Source organism: Equus caballus, chromosome 2, assembly GCF_041296265.1.
Source record: "Equus caballus isolate H_3958 breed thoroughbred chromosome 2, TB-T2T, whole genome shotgun sequence".
NCBI lineage: Eukaryota > Metazoa > Chordata > Mammalia > Perissodactyla > Equidae > Equus > Equus caballus.
Genome location: NC_091685.1, coordinates 122034877 through 122048880, shown reverse-complemented (window position 1 = coordinate 122048880; position 14004 = coordinate 122034877). Strand labels below are relative to the sequence as shown.

Genomic DNA, 14004 nt, shown 5'->3' with positions numbered 1-14004 from the left:
TTAAGGTTGTCTTCTGTTTGTACACTTGGTGCACTTGACTCAGCGTAGACTTTGCCAGTGTGTGTGGACGTGCGTGCATGTCTGTCTGTTGTTCCCTTTAGCCATTCATAGGTCCTCTTAGTATAGTGGCTTTCAGATTGGTGTTTCTGTCTTGATTTTTATTCCGTGTCGTGTGATGTAATAAATAGGACACAAGCCTAAGAAGCAAGCTTACATGTGTCCTGGTTTCCTCACCTGATTTCAGAAAATGTTTTTTTATCCTTCTGGTATATTTTTTAAGGAGAATTTAAGGGATTTGTTTTTACCATTAGATGTTCACAGAACTGTCATAAACCTCATATAATTATTAATGATACAGGTGTTTATTTCTACGCATGTATATGTGTGTGTAGTTACAAATTGTGTTACTAAATTTGTACTGAATTCCTCATTCTTACCTAGTTCCTGAAGAATTCATGTATAATCCCCTTACTCGATCTTATGGAGAGCCTCATAAACGACCGGAAGTTCAGAATTCGACTGTGGAGTTCATTGCTTCTTCAGATTATATGGTAACTATTCAGGTTAAAGTTGGTTGTGGGGTACAGTTGTATTGGTCATTTGTAATTTGCTGCTAAGTGAATTCTTGTCCAAATTTTTGAAATTGTCCATAGTACGAATTTTTTAAATTAATGCTGAAAGTTTATACATAACAAATAGAAAACTCTTTGTGAAGGTTACTTGATCTAGAAGAAACCAATTCTATCACTGAGAAACGTTAGTGATGTTTTACGATGAGCACTAACATCTACAGTTTGTTGCCATTTTCATTCGATTGCTTGCGTGGGATGAATTTAAATATTCTTTTAACCATTTAATGTTTAAGACCCTCAAACAGAAAAGCTCATATTTTTGCTAAAAACTGTACTTTTTGAGCTCTTAAAAGATATCACCGTCTTACTGATTCACCCTGTACAGATCTCAAGATAAATGAGATTCTGATTTTTCTCTTTTCATTCATCATAAAATTCTACCTGTTCTTTAATTATACTGACTCTAAGATCTCTTTCTTCTTTTCTGCTTACAAAAATGAATTTTTGACCTAAGTTCTGTTCATCTTCTTTATCACATCTACTCATTTCAAATATATTTATAACTTAGATTTGTTCCGTATCCTCATTTCTAATCTGTTGTCTACAAAAATGTAGTGTTGACAGTAGGAAAAGGTGAACAGGGGCAACTAATGTGTATTAAATTCCTGGTGCTTGGCCCTTCTCTTTATTTTTGTAATTTTTGTGGTCCTTTATGTCCAATTTAATGTCTGCCTGCTTAAGTTCTGTTTCTTATCTGTTCTCATATTGACCATGGTAAACTCCCTCTTCGTCAGTTTTGCTCTCAGCTTTTTGCCCTTACGGCTTACTGTGTTCCTGGCTCTGTGCTGGCTCCTTAGGAACCTTAATGTAATTGAAGCGACGAGGCAAGAAGGAATCTAATTTTTGCCCTATGAGCCATATGATCCTTGGTTGGCATGTTTTTTTAAAAAGATTTTATATATCCTTTTATTTTAACTTTCTGTAACAGTAATTTTCCAGCATACTTCAAAGAAAACAATATGATGAGCCATCATGCACCCGTCACTGAGCTTCAACAGTGAACATTTGGCTAAATACGTGTCATCTATCCCCAGTGCACCCCAGTCCCCCTCACCTCATTCCCCCTGCAGTTTGTGAAATGCTGGTCCTAGTGTCCTGTCATTTAACCCATGAATACTTCAGTGTATGTCTCCAGCAAATAAGGACTTCACATATTTAGAATACCATCACAAGGACTTTCTTTACACTTAGCACTTAACCCTCGGGATGAGGCCACCACCCCGTGACCCAGTAGCTAGTACTAATGGTGATCAAGTTTTAAAACATGAATAATAATAGAAAGTGTTTTTAGGAGTAGGGAAGGAATTATAGAGGTTAGTATTGAATCATAAGTTCAATTTTTCTTTGAACGATGTCTCAGCCAACACTCTTATCAGGAAAACATTTAGCCCGTCTATTTAACCATTACTGTGTAACCACCACCTTATCGTGCTTAGTTTACAACCAACTTTGTAAGAAAAAAGTTAAAGGATGTCATTTTCATTAGCACAGAAGATCTTACAAAACATCAATCCCTGGGCTGGCCTCGTGGCCGAGCGGTTAAGTTCGCGCACTCTGCTTCGGCAGCCCAGGGTTTCACCGGTTCGAATCCTGGACACGGACATGGCACCGCTCGTCAGGCCGTGCTGAGGCAGCATCCCACATGCCACAACTAGAAGGACCCACAACTAAAAATACACAACTATGTACCGGGGGGCTTTGGGGAGAAAAAGGAAACATAAAGTCTTAAAAAAAAAAAATCAATCCTTTTTCTGTATCTTTTTGTATAATATACTCAGTAAATATCCAGTAGTAATAGTAATAGAAAAAGAATAAATTGTACCTACTAAATAAGTTACTTTATTTTCATTCCTTTCAGCTTCGTCCTCCTCAACCTGCAGTTTACTTGTTTGTTTTAGATGTGTCTCATAATGCAGTGGAAGCTGGATATTTGACAATTTTGTGCCAGTCACTGTTGGAAAATCTAGACAAGTAAGAATTTTTTTTACTCATAGCGTGTGTGTGTGTTTATATGTGTGTGTATAAAAATGTATGTAAATGTAAAGTATTTATTAGCAGTTTGTGAGGTTGGTTTTTATTAAGTTTGGTTTACCTATCGCTGAAGACTACTTCCTGTCTACCTTAGAATAAGGGTCCTGCTCCTTGGATTATTCTGGTTTATGACTTGGTGTCTGAATCATAAATCATAAAAGGTTTAATGCTTAAAACTTTTAAAGGATTCCTAAGTAAGGAATTTAGATCTCATCTAACTATCCCTCTGACTTAGCAGATCTGAGCACTGGGGCCCAGAAAACTTGACTTGGCCAGGGTGTGAAGGATCTGGATGAGAGAAATCTGGCTGCAATTTATGCCCAAGCAAGGAGTTTTTCCTAAGATACTTTTAAATATGCTAATGAGAGAGTGAGCTGGATAAAGGGAAAGAGGGAATTGATTTTATGTGGAATATTTCAAGAAGGCAGAAACTGAGCTCTTCGTTTTGGCACATTAGTAATGAGCTGTACTGGGAAGTGGAAATAGGGTACAGGGTCGGTTGCTTATCCCTAGCTCTAATTCCTGCCTCTGTGTCTGCCTGTGTTAGTCATGAAGGAGACCCTCAGCTAGCTTTAAAATGGACCTTCCAAATCTCTGGAAAGCGAAGTTGTTTGTACGTTTCTTTTTCAATACCCACAAGAGATAGGACTTCAGGTTTTCAGGAAGAGTGGTTCACTGCTGCAGGGGTTCTTGGTGTGTTGGGGGCTTAGGGTGGTGATGTGTGAATGCTTTGTCGGAAGTCCTCTTGGTGGTCCCAAAAGGTTCTCCTCCATCTTCCCTGCGAGTTTCAGAGTCCTTGTGCTGTTGAGTGCTGGCGCCAGTGACCACAATCACTGATCTTGGCCTGTGAGTAAACTGATAACATCCAGGCGTTTGAGATAAAAACAAAGAGATAATCATTTGCTTTTAGTTTCTGTTAGCAACTTAGAATTTTCCTGTTTTTATCCTGGATTGAAGCATTTTCCTTTTCTTTAGTCACAAGTGCTTAATTCAGACAGAGCTTTAGCAGTGAGTGGCAATGGAAGATGCTTTGCAAAGAAACAGTTTTTAAGACTAAAGAGATGGCTTGCTGGATAAGTATGAGGATATAGCCAGGAGCCTGTCCAACAAAGATGAGTGACTATTTGCAAATTAAATAGACTATGCAAAACCAAAAGGAGAAAATTGGGAATGGAAAATAGTGTTTAAAATGTCTATTTGTTTGATCACGGCAGAAAGTACAAGCATTAGGAAAGTAAAAAAGTTAAAGGTGATAGGATAGCAACAATATGGCAACGTGTTTTTGGAAGGGGCTCTGGGTATAACTTTGGGAAAGAGGCATGTGATGCTGGAGCAGTTCCAGCTCAACTCTGTGTGTTTTAAGCTTGAAGTAGAGTAGGTAAGACGTCTCCATTCTGATGGGTAACAAACGCCCTAATACTCAAGGACCTTAGAAATCTGAAAGTGAAGATTATATTCCTCCCTGGTATCCACGGGGGATTGGTACCCCCCCAGATACCAAAATCCACAGAGTTCCTTTGTCGGCCTCCTGTTTCTATGGGTTCCTCCCGCCACGGATTCAACCAGCCGTGGATTGTACGGGCCAACTGTAGGCTGTAGAAACATCGTAATTTTGACCGGTATGGGTCAGCTAAACACCCACATAAAATTTGTTTTTGAAAAAAAGTTTGTTCTGTTCTCTGAAATGCTTTTGGACATAGATTGCAGACTGTATCTAAGTAGCCCGATTGGTCATACTTAATAGTAATACTACTTGCATACTGTTTGGGCATCCTGTAGTATTCAAAAATATTTTAAAGGCATTGCCAAAACAATAAATTACATAACAGTAGTTCACATAGTTGGTGGTGCTTAGAAATATACTTTTGTAAGAAGAGGCATCCATCTTATTAATAAGGAGAGCTTGACCAGCAATGAAATGGTAATTTATTTTTCGCCATGGCACTGACTTTTGAATACTGAGTTTTAGAGAAGATTTTAAAGATTGATGATAAGTAAAATGTCTCAATGTTCTTAAATGTGATTTTTATTTAAAATTTTACACATTGTGGCCGACCCAGTGGCACAGTGGTTAAGTGTGCACGTTCCACTTCAGTGGCCCAGGGGTTCGCTGGTTCGGATCCTGGGTGCGGACATGGCACTGCTTGGCACGCCATGCTGTGGTAGGCGTCCCACACATAAAGCAGAAGAAGATGGGCATGGATGTTAGCTCAGGGCCAGTCTTCCTCAGCGAAAAGAGGAGGATTGGCAGCAGATATTAGCTCAGGGCTAATCTTCCTCAAATAAATAAATAAATAAATAAAAATTTTACACATTAAAATTTGATTTGCATTACATTCAATCTTTTCTTAGAAAGTACTCATTTGTCATTCTGTCCTTAAAATACTTAAACAAAATATGCTATTTTTTAAATATTGAAACGGAATATAGTAGTAATTTTTTACTTTTAAAGGAATCTGTTTCAAAGAAAAGTTAGCAAGAAACTTTTGTTTTGTTTTGTTTTTTGGGGGAAGATTAGCCATGAGCTAACATCCACTGCCAATCCTCCTCTTTTTGCTGAGGACACTGGGTCCTGAGCTAACGTCTGTGCCCGTCCTCCTCCACTTTGTATGTGGGGTGCTGGCCACAGCATGGCTTGGTAAGCGATGCACAGGTCCGCACCCGGGATCCAAAGTGGTAAACCCCAGGCCGCCGAAGCAGAGCACGTGAACTTAACCGCTACACACTGAGCCAGCCCCAGAAATTTTTTTTTTTTTAAAGATTTTATTTTTTCCTTCTTCTCCCCAAAGCCCCCCTGGTACATAGTTGTATGTTCTTTGTTGTGGGTCTTTCTAGTTGTGGTATGTGGGACGCTGCCTCAGCGTGGTCTGAAGAGCAGTGCCACGTCCGTGCCCAGGATTCGAACCAACGAAACACTGGGCCACCTGCAGCAGAGCATGCGAACTCAACCACTTGGCCACGGGGCCAGCCCCAGAAATTTTTGTTTTTTAAATCATGTCATTTTTAGTTTTGGTTTATTTGACAATAGTTCGGTTTTCTGAAGTATGAACTCTAAACATGTCAAGTTTCATTTGAAGATGGCATGTTTTATCCTGCTCTTGTCTGATATGTGCTGGTTTAGACAGGGGTGACTTTTCTGTCCTCTGTAAAAAAGTATATGTAATTATTCTTAGACTTAGTTTACTATTTCACTATTTTTTTAAATATAATATGTTTCTGAGCACTTTGAATTTAAGATTTTCGTTTTTATCTTTAGGCTTCCTGGAGATTCACGAACAAGAATAGGCTTCCTGACCTTTGATAGCACTATTCATTTCTACGATTTACAAGAAGGATTGTCACAGCCTCAGATGTTGATTGTGTCTGAGATAGACGGTAAGCAGTGAATAAAGCAGAAGCCTTTCCAATGCAGACTTTGGAATTAAAGTTCCTTTATTTGACAATACGTCGTGTCATAATGCTGTAAGGATAATTTCGTACACTTTGATATTTGTTTAAAAATAATTGCTTCCTAGAAAATACTTGATTCTAAGTTTTTTACATCTCTGTGTGTGTGTGTGTACTACACACACACATACGTATAGAATATAGTGTATATATATTTAATAAAGCAATATTATAGTGCTCATTACATGTTGGCCTGATAAAAACTAAGATTTTTAAATTTATTATATTCTTCTGACTTGATTCATCTGTTGATTAAAATATGTATGTTCCCTACAGATGTTTTTCTGCCTACACCAGATAGCTTACTTGTGAATCTACATGAAAGTAAAGAGGTGAGGTCGATTTTTTTCTTGAAGTATTAAAATGTTTCTTTTATTTCACGTGTTTACTGAAATGTCTAACATTTGTTTCCCTGGTAAATTAACATTGCCATAGACCGTGTAGGTGGGCTATCTGTTGGCTCCTCAGTTTATAGTCCCCAGAATGTAGTGGCACACGCTGTACTCTGGAATGTTTTAAAGAAGAGTATTGCCTTGCTTTCTCAGTAATTCAGCTTTTAATCTTTGTTTTCCCAGCTTATAAAGGACTTACTGAATGCATTGCCGACTATGTTCACCAACACAAGAGAGACACACAGTGCCCTCGGCCCTGCGCTTCAGGCTGCCTTTAAATTAATGTCTCCAACAGGTGGCCGTGTGTCTGTGTTTCAGACACAGTTGCCTTCCTTGGGTGCAGGACTTCTACAGTCCAGAGAAGATCCCAATCAGAGATCGAGCACAAAGGTACTGGGTGTCTGGTTTCTCTGTCACACTCAAGGTGGTGTTTTCTACCTCAATTTCTTCGTGATTATTTGTTATTCCACTTTTCTGCTTCATTAATAGTAAAAAACTGGTGAGGGAGTTTAACTCGAGTTATCGTCTTGTTTTTATGTTGCATTGTGTTCTTTTTATTACTTTGTTTGGAAGTCATAGAAATTTGGAAATCATTTACTGAAACCCTTTCATTTCACAGATGAGGAAACATTACACTCTCTTGCCAAAGGTTAAATAGCTATTAATGGTGAGGGTGTGACTGAACTTTCTGACTCCACTGCTCTTTTCTATTACACAAATGATAATATTTACTAAATCTGAGATGTCACAATTGAACATGCTCAGGCCAATAAACTTGTTAATGATAAAGATAATACAAGTCATTGTGCCAGGCTTGGAAGGTGGAAACAGGTGTAAATCATCAGTAGTCTCACTGTCAGAGCAACATTGAACTACACAAACACAAATGAGCACAAGCGGACATCCTACATATATGCTATAGTTTTTAACTCTTTTCGTTGGAGGATATATTATGAATGTTTTCTGAGGTCCCTAAAAATTCTCTTTAAAAACTGTCTTATAGTAACTGTAAAAGTGCTTGATTTGTTTAATTAATTGCCCCTCGGCTGGTGAATGGTTAAGTTGTCTCCAGTATCTCCACTATTAAAGAGAAAGGACGTGAGGCTGGGTCTTGCTTGGATTTTACATGAAGATTTGGTCAGGATATTTTAATCCCGTATTTCAAATAATAAATTAACTAGAACAGTCATTTTTGTTCCATATGTAAATTTTGTATGAGAAAATGCCATCACAGCTAGTTATGAGTATGGATTAAACAGTTTCCATAGTGTCATAACTCTTGAGTCACGTGTTCATTCGGTTTTCCCTAGGATAAATTCCTAGAAGTGAAATTATCGGGTCAAAGAGTCTAATAGGCTTTACTGAAGTTACTAATGTATTTTACCTGTTGGCGTTTGTTATCAACCTGTACTCTTACGGACTCTCATCGTCTAGCCACCATTAAGAATTGTTGCTTTTTTTTCTTCACCAATTTGCTAAAGAAAAACAGCACCATATTTCACTTTTTATAGAAATTGTATTCTTAAATTGCTTTATGAGGAAGAAGCTAATTTCACAGTAAATTGGGGCAAGTATGTTTTTCAAACTCATCACCAAGGACAGCTAGCATTTGGTTTGTTGATCCATTGCATCCAGTCGTAGAATATGGAGGTGTTTTGAACACAGGAAGGTGTTATGTGTTTACTGAGTTCTTTGATGCAGTGTTGGGTTTTTTATTATCATTTAACTTTAAGACATATTTTCTACCTGCCTGGGCCTCAAAAGCTTAAATATTTATTGTGTTTTACGTATTCCTTCATATCTGCATAAACTCCAAGGTAATAATCATACAGTATAATTAGGAGGATTGAGGTGTTTTGTTATGGAATGAGTGTTGTAATTAAGAACTTGGAGCCTGGCTCCTGCGGTTTTAACTCTTTTTCCAGTGCCCCCTTCTCAGCTGTAGTGTCCTCATACCAATAGGAAAATCCTTCCTTAATCTTTTACTCTCTCACATTGTTATGTAGCAGTATATAATAAGGGTTAACAGCTTACTCTGGAGTCAGACTTGAGTTTTATTCCAGCATTCACCACTCAATAACTATGTAATTGGTCAAGTTACTTAATCGTTTTTTTCTTTTCTTTCTTTCTTTCTTTTTTTTTTTTTTTGGTGTGGAAGATTGGCCCTGAGCTAACATCTGTGCCAGTCTTCCTCTATTTTGTATCTGGGATGCCACCACAGCATGGCTTCACAGGTGGAATGTAGGTCCACCCCCAGGATCCAAACCCACAAACTCTGGGCTGCTGGAGTGGAACGTGTGAACTTAACTACTACACCACCAGGCCAGCCCCTAATTAATCCTTTTTTTTGCCTCAGTTTCCTCATCTGTAATACGTAGATAACTCTTTAAGGTATATGTTGTTATGAAGGTTAAATAATTTATATAAAACATCTCAAGCAGTGCTGGCACCTAAGTGCTTTATAAATGTTAGCGGTTATTATTCTTACAGGAAATCTGTGCCAAATGCCTCAACATTTAAAAAAATCCTTATTTTGATGGGGACAGAGGCTGTCCTCTTCCTTATAACAAGAGACATGAGAACACGTGCGTAATTCAAGGTTTCCAGCTCTTACTTTGTGACCTGTTGACTTAGGTTGTACAACATCTTGGCCCTGCAACCGACTTTTACAAGAAGCTCGCTTTAGATTGCTCAGGACAGCAGACCGCGGTGGATCTGTTCCTCCTGAGCTCACAGTATTCTGATCTCGCTTCTCTAGGTAAGGACGTAGCACTGTGTTTATCTGTTTACATGCACATTTTTAGCACATAATTAAATCTAACCTCTTTAGTAAGAGTTCTCAGTAGTTTGGGGAGAGAGGCATGTGGATTAGACAGATATCTATGAAAATTGCCAGTAAGCTTTAAAGCACTATACAAATGTAAAATGCTTTTACTGTTTGGTTTTTAAAATAGGATCTCCTTGCCATTCTGCGCAACAATAAACTTTACTGTGTCTTATATTTTACAGATGTCTGTATTTTCTCAGGTTTATATATGATCCTTATTTTGACAGCTTAGGTATCCTTGTTGTGACTTAGAGTTCCTCATAATATGGAACCTGTCCTGCTAGGGGACAGATCGGGCACTCCTGCTCTGTAGCTCATACTTTTCATGTTTCTCTCTGAAGCTTGCATGTCCAAGTATTCTGCAGGGTGCATCTATTATTATCCGTCTTTCCACTGTACTCACAATCCTTCACAAGCAGAAAAGTTACAGAAAGACCTCAGACGATATCTCACAAGAAAAATTGGATTTGAAGCTGTTATGAGAATAAGGTGCACTAAAGGTATGAAATTACAAAAATTATGGTTTATATTACATATTTTTGTCAAAATTAACTACCTGTCACTACCTATAATGATTGTTCCTCATAAAGGACTTTTTCCTTGATCCAGTTAAGTGTACCCTGTTTTAAATATATATAGTTATTGAATAATCATTGCCCAATTTCATGAGTAATTCGAATAAGTGGGCAAAAGCAATGTTTTTCTTTATTAGGAAGAACCTAAGGGAAAAGCATATTGGAGGTGATTTTAGCAGGGGAGGTAGGAGAACAGGGATGATCTTACGTGAAAATTGTCGAATTAATGGGCTGTGCCTTCGTAATCATTCAGGGGTCTTCAGTGTGGATCGCCTAGGGTGAACGTCTCCTCGCGGGGTTCTCATGGTTGTGTGGTAACCCTGCTGTGTTTGATCTTGTGCGTTAGGCCTTTGTCTGACTTCACGTCACTTAGGAGACGTATTGTGAGAGTGTATTAATACAGGTTAAATGTGGGTCTCCCTTTACATAACCATAGTGGGTTTTAGAATTGCTGTTTCACAGCCTCTGCCGGCACTGCAGTCCTACTCCCAAGTTATCCTTTTGATTCAGAATTGGAGACTTTTTTTGCTTTAAATAATAGCTTTTCATGAAGTAAAAATACTACTTTGCCTCGTCTTTTAGAGCAGAGGAGGTCTGTGTTACTCCCTCTGCTGTAACTACTTTTCTGTTCCCTAGGTCTTTCAATGCACACTTTTCACGGGAACTTCTTTGTCCGTTCCACTGATTTGCTGTCCCTTGCCAACATCAATCCTGACGCGGGGTTTGCGGTGCAGCTGTCGATCGAAGAGAGTCTGACAGACACGTCCCTGGTGTGCTTTCAGACAGCCCTGTTGTACACGTCGAGCAAAGGTGTGCGGCAAGAGTGAGGTGGGACTGCAGCAGCAAGCCCCTCCTCTCACGGGCTAGGAGAATGAGCCTGTGTGGGAAGGAGTGGAGTTGCCAGTAGTTAATCAAATGTATACTCTGTTCTTTCTTTTTTGCTTTTACTCATTTTTGATTCATTGTTGAATCTTTAATATCTTTTTTGACTTGTATTCCCAGAATCGTATATGTCTGGTAAACAGTTCATGCTAAATCCACCTATGTCATCCTTAGCATTCTGTCTTGCCCCATAAAATCAAGAATTCTGCATAGTTGGAGGCGGCCCGTCGCGTAGCGGTTGGGTTCATGTGCTCTGCTTTGGCAGCCCAGGGTTCACCACTTCAGAGTCCCAGCGCAGACCTACACACTGCTTAGCAAGCCATGCTGTTCGGCATCCCACATATAAAGTAGGGGAAGATGGACACAGATGTTAGCTCAGGGCCAATCTTCCTCAAAAAAAAAAAACAATAATAAATAAGAAGCAGAACCTCATGTTCAGCTATATACAAAATATAGTGTATGCTCGTAGTCTGTCTTCAGATTTGGCGAGTGTTTAATTTTATTTAAAACATTTTAATGCTAAGGCTTTGTTTTTACATTTCGCAATCCTCCTGGTGATTTAATCCAATCAGAACAATCACTTGAGTGATACTTTGCCCTGTTTGCTTGCTTTCCTTCTTGGTCTAACGTACTCTGCGGTGATGTTCACTGGTCTTTTCTTTTAGGTGAGCGGAGAATTAGAGTACATACGCTTTGTCTGCCGGTGGTCAGCTCCCTAGCAGATGTGTATGCAGGAGTGGATGTACAGGCTGCCATCTGCCTTCTGGCAAACATGGGTGAGTGAAAAAGGGAATGGAACAGGCGAAGTGTTTTTTTCTATCCGAAAAACTGAAACCTAGGCATTTTTTCCCCCCTAGAAATCCCTTATTTAAAAAGTACTTATGTCGTACATTTTCATTTATGGCAGTGTGAATTGGACTGTTCATATATTTCTTATACTTTGTTTAAAAATCTTTTGCGGGATTCATAATCACTAGAAACTGGTAACATCCCAAGTGTCCTTCAGCTGGTGACTGTGTGAACAAACTGGGTGATCCACACAGTGGAACGCAGCTCAGCAGTGAGGGGAGTGAACTTGACATTGAGCAGACCTGGTCACTCTCAGAGGCACTGTGCCAGTGAAAGAGCTAGAGTCAGGGCTGCACACGTGTGCTTCCGTTTATGGGACCTCCCGGCAAAGGGAAGATTGCGGGCGTGACCAACAGGCAATGAGACCAGGCTCGGGGGCAGGGGAGGACGTTAGCACAAAGCGGCGGCACACAGGGTGTGATGAACCTGTTGTGTATCTTGATTATGGTCAAGGTTACGTGGCTGTGCCTTTGACATAAAACCACTGTAGAACTATGATCAAAAGAATAAATTTGTCTGTATGTAAATTAAGAAAAATCCTTTGGGGAATTAATATAACACTGAGTGTTTTGTCTTTAATGAATTTACCTTTTAGATGAATTTAGACATGAAATGAACCTTGTTATTTCCCATGTAGTCCTGGAGAAAAACAGTCGTTATTACTCATTTATAATAGCTTTTACTAAAGGATCTCAATTTTTTTAGTTAGTGTTTTATGTCTGTATTTCAAGTTATACCGCAGGTGATTTTCCCAATATAATTTTATTTTTAATACTTAGACATATGTATAGGTTGTCTCTATTTTAATAAAATACGTACTTGGAGGAAAGTAAGTCTCACACTGATTTCTGGCTCTTCAGTGTCTACCTGAGAGCCTGTTCAGTTTGCCGTCTTTTTGTTGACCTGGGTGGGAGTCCTTTGACAAAGAAGATTGTAGAGGATCACGGGGACAACTCAGATTGCAGAACTCACATTGTCCCTACAGAAAAGCACGAGACTGTATACATGTGCCTTTGCTAGCGTGACGGAGCAGCCCCAGCGCGTCCTCAGAAGTGGGTGCACAGTAGAGATTCTCTGATCTTACTGGAGGTTAAGTGATTTTGGACTTAAAGAGATTGAAACAAAAAGGTCCATAGCAATCTAAATTTGTTCTGATTGTTAGATTTATTCAGATTTAGTTCAGGAAAATGGTGTAATGAACAGATAGTTCTAAAATGATAGAGCAGGTAAGATATATTTTTCTATCCTAAAAACAGAATTTTTGTTGGTTTCTTAAATAATGGATATAAATTTTCTCTCATCACATTCATTGGAATCTAATGGTTAAATCCTTTTCATTTGGTTGCTGTGTAGCTGTGGATCGATCGGTGTCGTCAAGTCTGTCGGACGCGAGAGATGCCTTAGTGAATGCTGTGGTGGATTCGCTCTCCGCGTATGGCTCCACCATCTCAAATTTACAGCACTCTGCGCTGATAGCGCCCAGCTCCCTCAAGCTGTTTCCTCTCTATGTTTTGGCCCTTCTCAAACAGGTAGCTCTCTGTATACTGTAACATTTAATAAAGTCTTTTAAAATTCCTGATACATAGGTGAAAAAATAAAATCTGGGTTTTCTGGGAGTTTTAAAATATTTACCTAGACCATCATGCAGCTTAGCATTGGAAGAGTTTGAAGAACAGGAAAAGATCCGTGGAAAATGAAGGTGCACAAACACGTTTTGACTGTTATGAAACCCTATGCTCTCCCTCCTTACTACTTGGGGGCGGCTTCAGCAGTGGTGTGCTGACAGCACACTGTGCCGTGTGCTTCTGGGAGGAGGCCCCTAAGGACGGGAGCCGCTCTTCCCGGAACGTCTTTCTAAGTCTCAGGCATCGTAACAGGTGTTACATACACATCGTCTAGTGTAATCTTTGCAGCTGCCTGGAGATGTGAGCCTTATTTCCTCTCTTTCATATGATGACAGTAGAGCTTTGAGAAGCTAAGTAACTTGCTCACGTACCTACCTATTAAATGTCAGAGCCGGGAATTGGAGCCAGGTCTGTCTGATGTGAAAGCCTTGCTTTTTCCGTGATTGATTGTATATATTTGTTTTAATACTTGTCCACGATATTTGTGTTCCTTGAAAAATGTGGATCTTTTTCTGTGTAGAAAGCATTTAGAACGGGCACAAGTACACGCCTGGATGACCGCGTGTATGCCATGTGTCAGATCAAGTGTCAGCCGCTTGTTCATCTAATGAAGATGATCCATCCCAACTTATACAGGATAGACAGACTGACGGATGAGGTATGACGTCTTTACATTCAAATGTATTTGACTGTCTTGATTCTTACAGCTCAGGTGGCAATATATTATTAACAGTTTTTTCCATC

At 39.3% G+C, this 14004-nt stretch overlaps 1 protein-coding gene across 14 annotated transcripts in view; it reads left to right on the top strand.

Moving 5' to 3' along the window:
- SEC24B (SEC24 homolog B, COPII coat complex component) overlaps positions 1–14004 on the top strand; it is an 82548-nt gene that overhangs the window by 62566 nt on the left and 5978 nt on the right. For all 14 annotated transcript variants that reach the window (XM_070261583.1, XM_023628667.2, XM_070261586.1 and 11 more), the window contains 11 exons: positions 442–551; positions 2491–2603; positions 5920–6038; positions 6387–6442; positions 6686–6892; positions 9137–9260; positions 9671–9829; positions 10541–10714; positions 11452–11562; positions 12989–13164; positions 13781–13918. In XM_070261583.1, the coding sequence (XP_070117684.1) occupies positions 442–551; positions 2491–2603; positions 5920–6038; positions 6387–6442; positions 6686–6892; positions 9137–9260; positions 9671–9829; positions 10541–10714; positions 11452–11562; positions 12989–13164; positions 13781–13918 (1487 nt within the window). The remainder of the gene's footprint in view (positions 1–441; positions 552–2490; positions 2604–5919; positions 6039–6386; positions 6443–6685; positions 6893–9136; positions 9261–9670; positions 9830–10540; positions 10715–11451; positions 11563–12988; positions 13165–13780; positions 13919–14004) is intronic.